The sequence below is a fragment of the Salvelinus fontinalis genome, chromosome 9, assembly GCF_029448725.1.
Source record: "Salvelinus fontinalis isolate EN_2023a chromosome 9, ASM2944872v1, whole genome shotgun sequence".
NCBI classification, from domain to species: Eukaryota; Metazoa; Chordata; class Actinopteri; order Salmoniformes; family Salmonidae; genus Salvelinus; species Salvelinus fontinalis.
In genome coordinates, this window is record NC_074673.1 from 15,885,279 (window position 1) to 15,903,964 (window position 18,686).

The 18,686-nt window shown below is 41.1% G+C and overlaps 1 protein-coding gene across 1 annotated transcript in view; it reads right to left on the reverse strand.

Annotated features, from left to right (window-relative positions):
• parvaa (parvin, alpha a) overlaps positions 1–18,686 on the reverse strand; it is a 45,186-nt gene that overhangs the window by 19,855 nt on the left and 6,645 nt on the right. The window contains exon 4 of the mRNA XM_055933542.1: positions 18,439–18,579. Within this exon, the coding sequence (XP_055789517.1) occupies positions 18,439–18,579 (141 nt within the window). The remainder of the gene's footprint in view (positions 1–18,438; positions 18,580–18,686) is intronic.

Below are 18,686 nucleotides of genomic sequence, written 5' to 3' on the forward strand. Positions count from 1 at the left end.
ATACCACAAGAACACACATCATTAATTACCCAAATGGATGAGCCAACAGACATAATTCAAACAGTTGAAACCCTGTTATCTCAGATTCCTGCCGAACTCCAAGCTTTAGTTAATCATATGAATGAGTCCGGGACGACCGATGAAAACCCGTTATCCCAGATCCCTGACACCCTCATATTGTTAATTAACCAGATGAATGAGAGCATAAGATCTTCTACACAGGACCCCACACAGACCCCACCATTAACTCCCATGTCCGAGGAGTCTGAAACGCAATACGATGTTTTTGAGGAATTGGAAAATTGTCTAATAAATCAGGAGGGAGATGGTCTTGATAGAAGTGTCCGAGTTGTGTACCGAAATAAATTCAGCAATACAGAGATTCGACAGTTTTTCAATTTCCACATGGCTGAATCAGAATCTTGACTATGCGGTGTTTTATGTGATGATACTCTGGATGAACTGTTTGACAGGGCAATAGCTTATGGCGAACCTCATGATGTCTTACAGTTGGAAATTTGTGGAGATAGCATGCAAAATAATGTATATCTGGTTTTACCTAATGGTGCCGCAGATCTTGAACAATTTATAGCCCTGCTGGAACGACTTGTTCAATCAAATTTAACCATCATAGCCGATAGGACCCTTGAGCTTGTAGTGCAAATAATACGTCAACCCCAGGGTGGTGGGGGTCAGAGAAGGAAGCTAGATAGCCTCATGCAATCAGAAATCATAAGCAATAAAAGGGCATATCTCATAAATGTTCACAATCCTGGTAATAAGCTATGCTTTGCAACAGGCCTAGCACATTTACTCAACCCTGGATGTACGGATCTAGCGGCGTTACACAAGGCTAGAGAGCTCCAAACGGCTGTGGGTCTAGGTATACAGGATGCGGTGGCTTTCTCTGACATAGTCAAATTTGAAAACTTTCTGAACATCAAGATTGTGATTTTGTACCACAGTAGAGCTAATGCAGCTCTCTTGAAATTCCCAAAAAACCCACAACTTCATCCTCAGATTCATCCTCAGATTTTGTGTGCAAAACGACCATTATTATTCTATTACCAACATCACAGCATTTTTAGGCACACCATATGTGTGTCCAGCCTGTTATACATGCTACACCCGAAAGGGGGGACACTCTTGTCATTATAACTGTTCAGTATGTCTGGATGAAACATGTCCGATGCAGCCCGTAAACCTAACACCCTGTGCGGATTGTTAACGCACATATCGTTTGTCCTACTGCTACGAAAAACACAAAATTGAAACATGGCACCCCAAGGCCTGTAAATCTTTAAGCAGTTGTGACATTAACAAGAAATGTCCAAAATGCCATTGCAATTATAACCTTAAAATAGACAACCCTAAAGCTCATGTGTGTTTGAAAAGCAGACGCAGAAGTGGTTCAAGACGTGCCACACGAGTGCTATATTCAGCGCTTGGCTGAAGATGAACATTCAGAGAAATACGTTTTTTATGATTTTGAGGTTAATCAGCATTCAGGGGTTCATTTGCCTAGTTTTGGATCTACCCTGACTTTCAAGGGTGAAAAGTGGTCGGCAGACGGACCCAATTGTGCACGGCTCTTTCTAAAACATTTTAGAAAACCCCAGAACAGAAACTTCACGTTTATAGCGCACAATTCTAGAGCCTATGACTCCTAGCTTCTTTTGAACCCCTTGATACAGCAAGGCGTTGCACCCAGTGTCATAGCTCAAGGTAGTAAAATCTTGTGTTTTGTAGACCCCCGCCTTCAACTAGAGATACATTGACAGTTTAGGTTTCTTACCCATGAGATTGGCTCAAATGCCTGAGGCCTTGGGTTTTGAAAACTCTGTGAAAGGTTGGTTTCCCCATTTCTTCACATCTGAGGAGAATCTACATTATATCGGATCTTATCCCAGCCCCGAAATGTACAGGTGTGATCAAATGTCTCCCAAAGAGCGAGAGAGATTCATGACGTGGTATGAGACAGTAAGACATAGCACCTTTGATTTCCATAAAGAGATGGAATCATACTGTGACAATGACGTGGTTATACTTCGTGACGGATGCCTCAGATTCTGAGAAGAGGTAATCAAAGATGCCGGCATTGACCCCTGGAGTTGTACAACTATTGCATCGGCATGCATGAAAACCTATCGTACACACTTTCTACCTATAGCATCTATAGCTATCCCCTCGTCTGACAACTCCCGAAGCCAATTCAAGTCATACTCTAGTGGGTCCATTCAATGGTTGGAGTACTTGGCCCAGGATAAAGACATTTTTATTCACCATGGTTTGAATAGGGGTGAGAAGGCATTTGGGCCTTATCGTGTAGATGGATACACACAGATTGACGGTGTTGAGACCGTGTTTGAGTACAACGGTTGTTTCTTCCACGGTTGTAAATCTTTCTTTGTGCCCCAGGCCATGTGTGTCCTAATTCAAAAGACTTTTGGGGAAATGTACCAAGAGTTCAAAAACCCTAGAGACAAACTACAAATTAACACTCTAGCTCAGCAGATGTACTCGGGAAGGAAGTCCTACTTCATGGAGCGCTATGAGGACGCTACCAAAGCGCCATTTTCATATTTAATCGTGGATTTAAAAGCAAATACTCCAGAACACCTGAGGCTCCAAACCAGCCTGTGGGAGTGGCCAGCTGCTTACATTCCTAAAAAGTAACCGCTATGTCTCTGTGTTTAAAAAGAAACCTGCTCCTCTTGAGAAGCCTAGTTGGGGCTACCGCTAAAGAATGGAAGGCCATCTTGGGTCACTGTTCTTCAGATCTCATATTATCCCTATGTGAGATTGCTTTGAATCTTCTCAAAGGACCCACTCCACTCACCCTGACCCAATTAAAAAAATTAAAGAGACAAAAGACCGTGATCAAACTCTTTGCCAATAAAAGGGCCAGTCTTCAAAAGAAAAGATAGCATAAAACAGTCTGGGGGTTTTCTTCTACCTTTACTAAGTATAGCCGTGCCCTTCATCACTAGCCTTATTTCTGCCCGACGTGGGGGTTGAACACAGAGGGTGATGGACAAATAAAATGTACTTGGTGCCTCAACAAGAGTTGGATAGACTTAAAAAACAAATGCAGGGTCCTGAAAATATCAGACAAACAGCGGAAAATGATTTGGATACGGCCATAAAAGATATTTTGAACCGAAAAGGATTGAACCCTTATGATAAGGTCCAAAAATACACGAACCTAATGCAAAGGTATTTGGCCTTGGTAAAACAAGAGGAGAGAGAGAGACCAACCATTTAACACTTTCCCTACCGGACCCTTTAAAAGAGATGCGCCTAGCGAGAGCCAAGCCCCTGTAATGCCTGTACCTGTGATCTTACCGGCTGAAGATCAAATGCCTGTTGAAGATAAAGTTATGCATGACATGTTGACACGTTCCGGCACGTAACAGGAAAAATGTTAGATACATTATGAACAAGATAAAAGACTCAAAGGGGACCGCTACTTGGAATGACAAAGGAGAGTTTATCCTTCAGGGAGCTGTTGTCAAGGGTTCACATATGCTTGACTTGCTTAAAAGTACCACGGCAGCCCACAAGGCTGCTGATGACAGAAGACCTCCCGGGTGGCGTCAGTTTCTTAAGGCCCTGGCAATCCTCAACATTCCCCTCTCGGGGGTACCAAACTATAAGCTTCGTCAACAGATTCAAGCTTGAAAACAAAAACCTTCAACAAGCTACAACACCCCATAATATGTCCCAACAACCCCTCCCCCCTATGAAAGGGATGATGATAACTAATTTACCCCCCTGAACGTCTCCGGACCTTTTCCTAATCCCGATCTCTCAGGGTGGTTAGACTTTTGAATGACTTTTGAATGACTATGATTACATTCAACAACAAAAAAAATCAAAAAATTAAGCAATTTAACATTTGTGGCATTCTTGAAACATTTGACGTGAGCATACGCCTTGATTACAGGGTCTTAAAGGAAACATATTTGAACACTTTTGATATTTTCTAACAAAATAAGCTACAACGTTATCATTACTTCTTAAATCATCATTATAAAACGACATAACATCTTCAAAAGAAACTCCCCGGGCTTTTTGGCATAGGTAGAATACACAGTGTTGACCACATGTAGTGGAAAGGTTATCTTTCCACTACACTACTTGTTTGATGCTGTAGTAGATCTTTGATCCATTTTTGGTCAAAAACTCTTTAATGGGGAAATGTGAAAATCCGGGGTGAAAGCCGTAGGAATCAAAAAAAGTTGAGATTTTTCTTCCTCCTTCGTCTTCTAATGTCACAGCTAGCCAATGTTCACCCGGCATGTGTTTAGGATGGGTATTGACAATAAACATGGCCGGCCGCTCCGGCCATTTCTCAATGGGTAATTCATCACAAGCCAACACTCCACAATTTTTTTTCTCTCCAATCAATCGGCTCATGAGCCCTTCGAGCTCTTGGGTATTCATGTCTTTGCTCAACGTTCCTTAATAATAATACACTAAGACCTGTCTTCGGGCAGTCACTTCCAAAATTGAATCAGAGCATACATAAACAATCATGCTAACTGTACAGGCTAAAGGTGTACGGAAACACATTCCCAGCCTGAGGTTACCTTGGGACACGCCAGACAGATTTCCTGAGGTGTCATCATCAGGTGATAAATTGAACGCATACAATGTGTAACTTTCTGCAAAATAATTTCTGTCAATAGAAAGAGAGATCTTTTAGATGCCTCCCTGTAGCCAGGAATAGATTGTAAAATTCTCGCACAGATATGTTGTTATTAAATTGCGTTTAGAAAGCCTTAGCAGGGACCTGACGTCCGTCCTGACAGAGAGCTACATACTCTGCATTGAAGCGTTGAAAATTAAATGGGTTTTTATGTAAGCTGCCCGTATTAGAGGCGTGATCAACCAAACCTATAACCATGTATCGGGGTAAAGGACCTAGAAAAAGGTTTTCTTGACTGCAGATTCTACTGCCCACAGGTATGCTAAAGGTTTTCATGGTAATTCTTTGGAGAGGGTAAAGGGCATTTCCTTTCAACAAAGCCTGTGAGTGACCCAGGCGAACTGCCGGAGATACACTTTTTTAATAAAAAGCGTTGCCCCCAACACTTTTAAACTAAAGTCACCGTCTTGGGCAGACATCAGACAAAACTCATCCCTGGCCCTGGTTAATATTAGTCTTAAATCAACCGAATTTAAGAGTAAACGCTCTTGAAAGAAAATGTCAGAGTGTATAGGCCCTAGCAGATGAAACTCTCTAGATTCGGCACAGTAGCGAGCACGTGCCTCCAGTCCTTTGTTTGCACCGGTTGGAAGGGTCTATCGATTCCATAGAGACTCTTGCAGTATCCTTGCTAAACAGGCCGGCGCTGAATTGTGTCTTGAGTGTCTTCGGAGTAGTTGAGTAAACTTTGCTTTAACTGATTAGGTGTTCACCCAAAGTCACGTCCACTTGGGAGAAGATGGTGGCCAAGGGGTAATTAATGAGACTCACTTTGGCATCGTTTGCAATGTTAGTACCATCTCTTTTGTTTACTTTTAGACATAAATGCACCAAGGTGTTGTTGAGGTCCAGATAGTTGTCACCGTGGCCTGGTATGAAAAATTCTAGGACCGTTGTCTGTAATGGCAGAGAGTGGGGCTATCTCCACATAACAGGACCATCTATTGAAGATTGGGTTAAGGGGCCGTGAAAAGATCGAGTTCTGTCTTTATAGCTTCAGAGGACATGCGGTGTAAAAGAGCCATGTTGCTTGTTCTTTTAGAAAATAATTCTGAGTATTCTTTTTGCCGTTTTACCACGTCTTTGACTTACTGAGTTTCTTTTAACGGTTAACCTCCGCTTTTTAGGGGAAGGCCTGCGCCTTATACCCGGAGGTCTCTTTTTTGGTCTTCGAGACAACATCATAAGCCCCGAGCCTTCTTGATGCTCGGCATCTGATGACGCCCTTCTGGTCATAGCATTGGCTACAACCTCACTTACTATATTTTTAGCTGCTGATTTTAAATGTGGTTTGGCTATGCTGAGGTCTCTCTTCATAAACGGTAAAACTATCCTAAAGAAGTTACGAAATATACCGCCTATCCCAGAACCGTACATGGTCGGGGATCCATAATAGCTGGGTAATCCATTACTCACTTGATCAACATAGTATGAGACATAGTGGGTAGGGTCGAGAGGGTGGTTGTGTTCCATAACCATTTTAATTTATTTGTATTATGTTTATAAAAAATAAAAATATATAATACTGATAATATACTATATATGTAGAGAGGTTTTGGTGGGTCTAAAGTGGAGTTTTACAATAAGTAAATTCGATGTTTTCGTTCTGATCCGTTTTAAGCTCAACCAGAATGTTTTCAATATATTTCTTGCTTACAGGTACATAGTGTGGCTTGTCATAGTTAACAGTGACTACATCACTATCCTTTCCCTCTATATGAACTGTTCTCAGGAGGGGCACATAACTGTCTCCTAACCTTTGATAGGATATGATGTCGGTATACACAAATATGTTGTAAAACCCTGCATGTATACCCGCAGGGAATGGGAATAATATATCTTTCACATACGTCCATTTATTGGGACCCATCCCCAACATGTAGGCTAAATTACCGCTGGTCTTTATACCCTCATTAGCATCCCCTGAGATTTGTACACGTTTATGTATAGGGTTGTAGATCAAGAGTATTTCCATATTGTTCAGGGTTAGGAGTTCTTTCAACTCTGAGACGATCCTGTCGACGGTTCTATAGAACCCTTTTTAAGCTTCGGAGATTCCGATATCCTTTTGCAATAAAAATCACGGTCCTTATCCTTGATATTATACCAACTATGGGGGTATGTAATCTCGCTGAGACCTACTTCCCAGGACTCTGATAACTCTAAAGGCTTTGGAAAAATTGGTTGTATAATTCGAACTTTGGTTATTACGATTTATATGTGCAGACGCATTACTGGGGAGGGTCAGGTAGAAGCCGCTGTGTTCCATGATGCACTCCTGTGTACACGCGAATGGTGTTGTATTTAGCATGCATGAGGGTTTAAGTTAACCCCCGATGCATCCACCACATCGTGCTCTAATACCCAACTGTTGAACTTTTGGGGACAGTTTTTCCAGCAGACCAGCACCCATTTTTTACCCTTTTCTCTCTTTTGATCTAGAATCTCCTCCACGTGAAAGACTTTGTCTATACCCATCTGTACCTTCTGTAGTTCCTTCTCATAAAAATATCCCTCTATAAGCTCCCCGTCATAATCTTTTAACTTGTAGACAGGGGGTATGCACGGTAGACATTCGGTAACGGTGAACACCTCATCGCTGTAACCTTGCTCATATATTTTGTCGAAACCACCCCTCAACTTTGATATACGTGCCAATTCCCCCACTATGAATTTAAAATGTAAAAAAAAATCTTACGGCGAAGGGGGAACAAACCATACAGATTTTTAAAGACTTGAAAAGAGTTTTCAGAAGAGACCTCAGAGGGCTTCATCCGTATACTCTTATGGTAGCTGTAGTTGTATCCCTTTACTAAATCTTGAACTATATCGATATATCTATGCGTGTTGTGAGCTGTAAAATATCGCCACATCCGCTCCTTCAGAGTTTTGTTAAAGCATTCAACAACTGAAGCTTTCAAATCCGAGCCTGTAGCAAAATGTACTATATTGTGCTTCTTCATGAGTTTCTGAAAAGTATTGTAAAAAAAAAATAGTTTTACGCCGTCAGTCTGCACTTTCTTGGGGGCTCCTCCTTCCTTCAAGATAGAGTCCAATGGCCCGGGTCACCTCTGCCCCACTCTTATTTTTTAAGACCCGTACAAATGCTATTTTAGAGAAAATATCTATAACCGTTAGCACATAGCGATTTCCATCATTTTTATCTGCAAGGGTCTGCATGTCACATAGATCCGCCTGAAACTGGGACAAGGGATGAGTAGAAAAAATTGTATTTCTAGGAAACTGTTTTCGTACAGGTTTGTGCAGAGTATACGCATCCTGCTCTGCTAACCACTCATTCACTTGAATGAGCTATAGCTCTCTGTAAACGCTCCTTACCCCCATAAGACCCAGGGTTAGAGGGGGTATAATAAATGTTTTTCAACATCTGCTCCGCCATCCTTCTTGCCTCTCTGAGGTACAACAATGTTAATGAGCTCCTTTCATATAAAGACAACATTTAAAACATCAAGTATTACGTATACAGACAAATCAGGATTCGTAGCAGGATACTAGTACCCGTTTTCTCAATGATCCAAGCATGCAACACCCTGTATATTTGGTTTACATTTACAGGCTTGTGTCGCAGAATTTTTAAAACACACACATCTGCTTTATAAGTATATAAACAACAAATATGACACGTTAAAATTAAACAGTGTTTCAAACAAATAAATTAAAATCTTAGACAAAGTTGTTTCTTGTTCTTCAGAATCATCCACAAGACGGAATACCAGTTGTGTCCATTGTAGACTCTCGCCCGTATGTCGTACATGATTCATGATTTGCTTCATTTTTAGCACACGCTCTACATTAGCCCATGTATTGTGGGTTGTGTAGAACGATAAATTGTTCACTTTATTTTCAATAATATGCTGCATCACATTTGTAAGTTCTCTCAAAAGAAAAAATGTATTTGTTCTCTCTTACATCTAAATAACAAATATGTATAGTCACTCGGTCTCTTGCGGTTTATTGAGCCAGAAAGTCATCACATCAGCCACCACAGCTTCCCTGTACTTGTTGTCGTCCACCAGGGTGTCGGATTTCTTTGAGTTTCTCGTGGATGTAGATCGCCTCCTTCAGTTCATGTAGGAAAGCCTCGGTTACCCCGTAAACTCTGGAAATAGATGGCACAAGACCCATAGAATCCAGGGCTCTGACCAGCGAAGGTATGAACCTGCAGGACCAGTCTTTTCATCAGCTCCTCAAAATGGTTGAAGAAGTAGTATCTTGGGGGCTCGTATAAACACGGATGACGGCGCTGGCTGGGGTGCTTGATCTCACAACCTATGCATGTTTCTCTTATATACTCTCCAATCACCACGTCTAAAAGTGTGGCTACAGAGGCCTTGATGGTGTCCACAAAAATAGTACTGACCACCCCATCAAACACATCCTCAGCCTGTGTACATGTAGGGGGTGTCGGGGGTCTTGCCAGGGGGGAGTAGAATGGTGGGCTGCGAGGCATAGAGTCCTTAGGAGAGAGAATACAGTAGACGGTATGCGTCAAACGTTTGATTTATGACCCTATGTCCGGATGACGTGTGCATGCCCAAATATGGGCATCCTGTCAGGACATCCTGGTGGGAAGTTATCACGTGGTTATGCCCATATAAGTGCATCCTGTTCCTGTTGTCACGTGTTAGAGTGTGTGTTAATTTATGCATATATTGCATCTATTTCTTTGAAGTTGTCATGATGATTGATGTGTAGGGACCTCGTTGAACTGGGAGGGATGTGTTTGAACATTTCAAAGAGGATGGCCCCCCCCCCCCTATTTTATTACCCTTAGGGCTGTTGTCTATGAAGCAGGAATGTCCTGGGGGTATTGTGTTGGGGGAAGACGCATTATAAATAAGACCCAGAACAACACGAGCGACCACGATAGACCACTAAAAAATTAAACATGGATTTTGTGATCAGCAGTAAAGCAGCGATGACCGTAACAACGGAAGCAGTACCGTGGTTGAAACATAGAGAAAGGTCTGCGTATAAAGCAACAATATACGATGCGCCAAAAAAGCGTTTTCTAAATGTGTATAGAACCCAAATACCGCCTGCAACGGCGCTGAAAGATCAAGTGATGATGTCTAATGGACAGCAATGGTATTATCAGTTTGATTACCAAGCCTGTAGAGTGAAACTCTATACCGTAGCCGAAGGAGAAGAAAATACAGACCAGACTTTAGGAGTGGACTACGGGCTTGAAGACTGGCAGGTTTTTCACAAGGTGGTTTGTCCCGAACTGAGAGTTATCACAAAGGGGTATGGCGTGTTCACGGGCTACGAGACCCGTTGGGCAGGTGCACCTGACTCCTCAGGAAGAGTATTTCATAGGGTGAAAATACAAAGAAAGAATGGACTTCCATGTGGGTGCGTGGAGTTCTATATCAGCAACGAGGAAGTCCGCAACCAAAACATTCGTGATGGTGGCCTGACTGGGGATTTTAGGTTGCGCATGCTTATTCGTTTTAAAATTTGGGATCTAATGGAATTGAAAATGTTAGAGTTGTTGGACACTCTTTAAGTTTAAATATTTATGCTTTGTGTCACCAGTGCATATGGTTTCTCATGCTGTAAAAGTTGTATTTTCAAATAGCGCTCAAGGGGTCCTTTTTAAAGAGATGTTTGGCAAGGATCGACAACTTTGAAACTGCAGAACCTATATCGCATCAAATCAGCCTCTAAAATCCAGGATGAATGCCGCGAGCAGAGGATGAGTGCTGCGAGCACACAGACCAGTCAAGAGCACAGAAATTTGCTCGAGAGAGCAGAGGATGTTCAAGTGTGAGTTTGGGCGAGCTGAACATCATTGTTAGAGATCAAAAAGAAAAATGTCTGAATAAAAAAAAAATAGAACCTAAGCAAAGAAACATGGTTAAAACATGTAAAAAGCATCAAATTGTCTTTGCCAAGTTTACACACTCAATTTCTCAAGTTGCTCGCTCTCAAGTCTTGGCACCTTTTGGGTTTCAATGTATCTTTTTTCTGGTCGTCACTAGTTGCCACAAAGTCATAATCCCCACCTATTTCTACAATGTATCTTGTTAAAATGTGATTTTTAACCTGACCTTAACCCTACAGAGTACATTGGCTGAGATGGGAGAACATGTCCGAAGGACAACAGTCTCCACAGCACTTCCCCAATCTGGGCTTTATGGGAGAGTGGCCAGACGGAAGCCACTCCTGAGAAAAGGCACATGACAGCACGCCTGGAGTTTGCAAAAAAAGGCACATGAAAGACTTGAAGCATTAGGCAAAAGATTATGTGGTCTAATGAGACAAAAATGTAACTATTTGGCCTGAATGCAAAGCACTATGTTTGGAGAAAAACAGGCAGAGCTCATCACCCATCTAAAACGATCCCTACCGAGAAGCATGTTGGTAGCAGCATCATGCTATGAGGATGCTTTTTAGTGTCAGGTACTGGGAGACTGGTAAGGACAGAGGGAACAATGAATGGAGCCAAAAACAAGCAAATCCTTGACTCAAAGTGTAAACGACCTTAGACTGGTGCTAAGATTTACGATCCAAAAGGACAATGACCCCAAGCATACAGCCAAAGCAGCACTGGAATGGCTTCAGAACAAGAAAGTCCTTGAGCGGCCCAGGCAAAGCACAAATTTGAATCCCATTGAAAATCTGTGTAAAAACTTGAAGATTGCTGTTCACAACTACTCCCAATCTAACTTAACTTCTTATGGCTGGGGGCGCTATTTTCACGTTCGGATGAAAAGCGTGCCCAGAGTAAACTGCCTGCTACTCAGGCCCAGAAGCTAAGATATGCATATTATTATTAGATTTGGATAGTAAACACTCTGAAGTTTCTCAAACTGTTTGAATAATGTCTGTGAGTATAACAGAACTAATATGGCAGGCAAAAACTTGAGATAAAATCCAACCAGGAAGTGGGAAATCTGAGGTTTGTAGGTTTAAGTCTTTGCCTATCCAAGATAGAGTGTAAATTTGGTCCGATTGCACTTCCTAAGACTTCCACTAGATGTCAACAGTCTTTAGAACCTTGTTTCAGGCTTCTACTGTGAAGGGGGAGCGAATAAGCACTGTTTGAACCAGGTATCTGGCAGAATGCCATGACCTAAGTCAGAAGCACGGCCGTGAGAACGAGCTCTGCTCCTTTCTATTTCTAAAGACAAAGGAATTGTCCGGTTGAAACATTATTGAAGATTTATTATAAAAACATCCTAAAGATTGATTCTACACATCGTTTGACATGTTTCTACTAACTGTAATAGAACTTTTTTGACTTTTCGTCTGGACTTAGTGCTCGTGTGACAGGTTAAAGGAAATACTAATAGCCTTTTATACATTAAAAAGTATTAGTAAGTTCATAGTATGTGAGGATCTTAAAACATCTAAGGTTAAAAAGATCATGCATTCAGTATTAGTTGATAGAGATTGATAACATTCATATAATTGTGTTAAAAAGTTTAAATCCGTCAAGCGTACAAAGGGTACGAAATGTGAGAGGAATGTGTAAACGTTATATTGATTACTTTATTTTGTGGTGCCTAATGGAAGAGTAAATGTGTTAATCTGTGACCTACTAAATGCTCTTAATCTATGAGCCTGAGATCGATTGCTCTGGTCTCCACCCAAGTTCCCGGGGAAATCGCGGTATTTCCTCATTGCACTAAAAGTTCTCATTGAGGAAACAATACCGTATCACTCTCGTGATTATTTCTCCCCTTTTTCAGGTACGTTATTGATGATAAAAAAGAGTAATTTAAATGTAATAACTCGCTAACATGTCAAGAGTGTTTAAGGTGTGTCTTAGTAACATCTTGAGGAAGTTAGAGTTAAGTTTGCAGAGAGTAATATGAGCCCTGCTCGGTTGCAGCGAAGAACAGCTTCGTACTGAGAGTAGCTGCCATTTTATGTCGATTGTGAATGAACATGTGCGTTGTTAATAAGATATTTTGCGGTGTTATTTGTATAAAGGTTTTTCAAACACTTTATTGCCTGTTGATAAATTGAGTTATGGTTTACTGAGTTAAAGCTTTGTGCTTGACAGTTATATTGAAATTAGTATCTGTTTCAGTGAATTACTGTTGTGACTTGAAAAAGCCTTGTACCCTACAAAACTATCTATTTCCTGTAGATCTGTTGTTCTGTAAAATGTGTTACTTTTGTAAAATGATTGAACTAAAAGTTCTCATTGAGGAAACAATACCGTATCGCTCTCGTGATTATTTCTCCCATTTTTCAGGGGCGTAACACTCGTGCATTGTGCATTTGGATTACTGGACTAAACGCGTGAACGAAAAGGAGGTATTTGGACATAAATGATGGACTTTATCGAACAAAACGAAAATTTACTGTGGAACTGGGATTCCTGGGAGTGCATTCCGATGAAGATCATCAAAGGGAATATTTATAATGCTATTTCTGACTTTTGTTGACTCCACAACATGGCGGGTATCTGTATGGCTTGTTTTGGTGCCTGAGCGCTGTACTCAGATTATTGCATGGTGTGCTTTTGCCATGAAGCTTTTTTTAAATCTGACACAGCGGTTGTATTAAGGAGAAGTATATCTAACGTTCCATACATAACACTTGTATTTTCATCAACATTTATGATGAGTATTCCTGTAAATTGACGTGGCTCTCTGCAAAATCACCGGATGTTATGGAGGCAAAACATTACTGAACTTAACAGAGCACAATCAAATCTGCAAGGAAGAACATCCCCAAATCCAGACTACAAAACTGATAGACATACCCAAGACGACTCAAAGCTATTTTTTTTTCACCTTAATTTAACCAGGTAGGCCAGTTGAGAACAAGTTCTCATTTACAACTGCGACCTGGCCAAGATAAAGCAAAGCAGTGCGGCACAAACAACACAGAGTTACACATGGAATAAACAAACGTAGAGTCAATTACACAATAGAAAAAGTCTATATACAGTGTGTGCAAATGAAGAGTCGGGAGGTAAGGTAATAAATAGGCCATAGTGGCGAGATAATTACAATTTAACATTAACACTGGAGTGATAGATGAGCAGAAGATCAATGTGCAATTAGAGATACTGGGGTGCAAAGGAGCAAAAAATAATAATAACAATATGGGGATGAGGTAGTTGGGTGGGCTATTTACAGCTGGGCTATGTACAGGTGCAATGATCTGTAAGCTGCTCTGACAGTTGATGCTTAAAGTTAGTTAGGGAGATATGAGTCTCCAGCTTCAATGATTTTTGCAATTCGTTCAAGTCATTGGCAGCAGAGAACTGGAAGGAAAGGCGGCCAAAGGAGGAGTTGGTTTTGGGGGTGACCAGTGAAATATACCTGCTGGAGCGCGTGCTACAGGTGGGTGCTGCTACGGTGACCAGTGAGCTGAGTTCAGGGCGGGGCTTTACCTAGCAAAGGCTTATAGATGACCTGGAGCAAGTGGGTTTGGCGACGAATATGGAGCGAGGGCCAGCTAGTGAGAGCATACAGGTCGCAGTGGTGGGTAGTATGTGAAGGAGGCTTTGGTGACAAAACAAATGGCACTGTGATAGACTGCATCCAATTTGCTGAGTAGAGTGTTGGAGGCTATTTTATAAATGACATCGCCGAAGTCAAGGATCGGTAGGATAGTCAGTTTTACGAGGGTATGTTTGGCAGCATGAGCGAAGGATGCTTTGTTGCGAAATAGGAAGCAGATTCTAGATTTAATTTTGGATTGGAGATGCTTAATGTGAGTCTGGAAGGAGAGTTTACAGTCTAACCAGACACCTAGGTATTTGTAGTTGTCCATATATTCTAAGTCAGAACCGTCCAGAGTAGTGATGCTAGACGGGTGGGCAGGTGCGGGCAGCGATCGGTTGAAGAGCACGCATTTAGTTTTACTTGCATTTAAGAGCAGTTGGAGGCCACGGAAGGAGAGTTGTATGGCATTGAAGCTCGTCTGGAGGTTTGTTAACACCGTGTCCGAAGAAGGGCCAGAAGTACATAGAATGTTGTCGTCTGCGTAGAGGTGGATCAGACAATCACCAGCAGCAAGAGCGACATCATTGATGTATACAGAGAAAAAAGTCAGCCCGAGAATTGAACCCTGTGGCACCCCCATAGAGACTGCCAGAGGTCTGGACAACAGGCCCTCCAATTTGACACACTGAACTCTGTCTGAGTAGTAGTTGGTGAACCAGGCGAGGCAGTCATTTGAGAAAGAAAGGCTGTTGAGTCTGCTGATAAGAATGCGGTGATTGACAGAGTCAAAAGCCTTGGCAAGATCGATGAATACGGCTGCACAGTACTGTCTTTTATCGATGGTGGTTATGATATCATTTAGGACCTTGAAATTCTTGATTATAGTAGATTTGTCAGTGGTGACAGTGTTTCCTAGCCTCACTGCAGTGGGCAGCTTTGAGGAGGTGCTCTTATTCTCTATGGACTTTACAGTGTCTAAAAAACCTTTTGGAGTTTGTGCTACAGGATGAACATTTCTGTTTGAAAAAGCCAGCCTTTGCTTTCCTAACTGCCTATAATCGCCGCCAAAGGTGTTTACGGGTGTAAAGACTTATGTACATTTGATATTTCATTTTCAATAAAGTTGCAAACATTTCTAAAAACATGTTTTCACTGTCATTATGGGGTATTGTGTGTAGATGGGTGAGATAAATATATTTCATACATTTTGAATTCAGGCTGTAAGACAACAAAATGTGGAATAAGTCAAGGTGTATGAATACTTTCTGAAGGCACTATATATTTCCTTGATAACTTCACTCCTGTCATTTTCTCATACAAACATGTTGTTTAAACAATTCCTGAGTGCTATTACCATCTTCTGGTTAAAAAGCTTTCAGAAAATAGAGAGATCAAGGCAAAACTAAAGCGCTTCACTGAATTGTACAGACAGACATTCCTCTTCATTAGAGGGAAAACTCAATCGGAAGCAGAGAACTCAATGACCAGTGACATAAGTATGAACTCTTTGCTAGCTGAACATCGATTCAGTATCCCTGCACATTGTAAATATGGTACTGGAACTGACCCTGTATATAGTGTGCTTATTTACTGTATCGTGTTCTTCTTATTTTTTTATCTTGTGTGTTTTTGTTCTACCTTGTTAATTTTAGTATTACATAGTTCTTGATTGCTGCATTGTTGGGGTTAGAGAAAAGCATTTCACTGTAGTTGTCAATGTGACATTAAAACTAGAAAAATCACCCATGTATTCTAGGGCTGTTATGATAACAGTATTGCGATACTCCTTAGTATCGTGGCAAAGAAACAAAACACGAAGCGGATGTAACTTCTTTAAGAAAACACCCATAATGTTGGAAACAAACATAATTATGTTGTCATCCAGAGTCACATGTATTTATTTTCCAAAATATAGCACACAATATTGTACATACAGCAGGTTTTTAAAGGACCAAAGAGTTTAGTCTGCTTCGTGTTTTAATTTTTGCCATGGAAAAAAATGAAGATACTGTTATTGTCACAGCCCTATTAAAATCCTTTCATAAAATAGAGACGTCAAGGCAAAGCTAAAGTGCTTCACTAAAATATACAGACAGACATTCCTCTTCATTAGAGAGAAAGCAAAGGGAAGCAGAGAAAACTCAATTACCAGTAAGCAAAGTATGGACTCTTAACTAGCTGAACATCACCCACGTACACACATAGTCCATCTGTTGGACCACTTAGTCTGTCTCTCCAGGGCTGCATTCATTACAACCAAACAGAGGAAAACGGACTGAAACATGAAGGCACTAGCTGAACTTGTCCAATAAGAACAATGATTTTAATTTCCCCTTGCAAAAAGTTTTGCTATGGTGTGCTCTAATGAATACGATACACTGAACAAAAACAAAACGCAACGACTCCGGGATGCTGTCCTTCTAGGCAGAGTTGCAAAGAAAAAGCCATATCTCAGACTGGCCAATAAAAAGAAAAGATTAAGATGGGCAAAAGAACACAGACACTGTACAGAGGAACTCTGCCTAGAAGGCCAGCATCCCGGAGTCGCCTCTTCACTGTTGACGTTGAGACTGGTGTTTTGCGGGTACGATTTAATGAAGCTGCCAGTTCAGGACTTGTGAGGCGTCTGTTTCTCAAACTAGACACTAATGTACTTGTCCTCTTGCGCAGTTGTGCACCGGTGCCTCCCACTCCTCTTTCTATTCTGGTTAGAGCCAGTTTGCACTGTTCTGTGAAGGGAGTAGTACACAGCGTTGTATGAGATCTTCAGTTTCTTGGCAATATCTCACATGGAATAGCCTTCATTTCTCGGAACAATATAGACTGACGAGTTTCAGAAGAAAGTTATTTGTTTCTGGCCATTTTGAGCCTGTAATCGAACTCACAAATGCTGATGCTCCAGATACCTCAACTAATCTAAAGGAGGACAGTTTTATTGCTTCTTTAAATCAGCACAACAGTTTTCAGCTGTGCTAACATAATTGCAAAAGGGTTTTCTAATTAGACTTTTAAAATGATAAACTTGGATTAGCTAACACAACGTACCATTGGAACACAGGAGTGATGGTTGCTGATAATGGGCCTCTGTACGCCAATGTAGATATTCCATAAAAAATCTGCCGTTTCCAGCTACAATAGTCATTTACAACATTAACCATGTCTACAATGTATTTCTGATCAATGTGATGTTATTTTAAAATTGACTTTTTTTGTTGCTTTTCTTTCAAAAACAAGGACATTTCTTAGTGATCCTAAACTTTTGAACGGTAGTGTATATCTCGACACAATCCTGTCTCGGAGATCTACAGACAATTCCTTCGACCTCATGGCTTGGTTTTTGCTCTCACATGCACTGTCAACTGTGGGACCTTATATAGACAGGTGTGTGCCTTTCCAAATCATGTCCAATCAATTGAATTTACCACAGGTGGACTCCAATCAAGTTGTAGAAACATCTCAAGAATGATCAATGGAAACAGGATGCACCTGAACTCAATTTCGAGTCTCATAGCAAAGGGCCTGAATACTTGAAGGCATCTGTTTTTTATTTCTTATACATTTGCAAAAAAATTCAAAAAAAATGTTTTCGCTTTGTCATTAATAGGGTATTATGTGTAGATTGATGAGGAACATTTGAGACTTTATCCATTTTAGAATAAGGCTGTAACGTAAAAAAAAAACTAAAAAAGTAAATGGGTCTGAATACACTGTATAACAGCCTCCACTCTTCAATTCTCTGTCAACAACTCTGGTGGACATTTCTGTAGTTAGCATGCCAATTGCACACTCCCTCAAAACTTGAGACATTTGACATTGTGCTGTGACAAAATGTGGCAAAATTTAAGTGGCCATTTTCTCTCCCCAGCACAAGGTGCACCAGTGTAATCATGCTGTTTAATCAGCTTCTTGATATGCCACACCTGTCAGGTGGATGGTTTATCTTGGCAAAGGAGAAATGCTCACTAACAGGGATGTAAACAAATTTGTGCATACAATTTGAGAGAAATAAGCTTTTTGTGCTTTATGAACATTTCTGGGATCAACACTTTACATGCGGGGCGGCAGGTAGCCTAGTGGTTAGAGCATTGGGCCAGTAACCGAAAGGTTTGCTGGATCGAATCCCCGAGCTGACAAGGTAAACATCTGTCATTCTGCCCCTGAACAAGGCAGTTATCCCACTGCTCCCTGATAAGGCTGTCATTGTAAATAAGAATTTGTTCTTAACTGACTTGCCTAGTTAAATAAAAATAAATGTTGCATTTCTGTTCAGTGTAGTTCTCAGCCTTTACTTACAGTCCACGTTCCATTTGATGCTCCTGGCGGAGATCTTGATGGAGTCGTTGATCCTCTCCAGAACCGTCTGTAGCTTCTTCTTCTGGGCGATCTCTGACTGGGTCACCTCAGCCACGTTCAGCTTCTCCCCCTCCAGCTTCTCTGCGACACGCATATAAAGACAACAGCATTAATTTGGTCAGTGGTCTTCTTTAGCTAAATAAAGACATTCCTGTCAAAGAGAGAAAGGCCAGATGGAGAAGGTGATT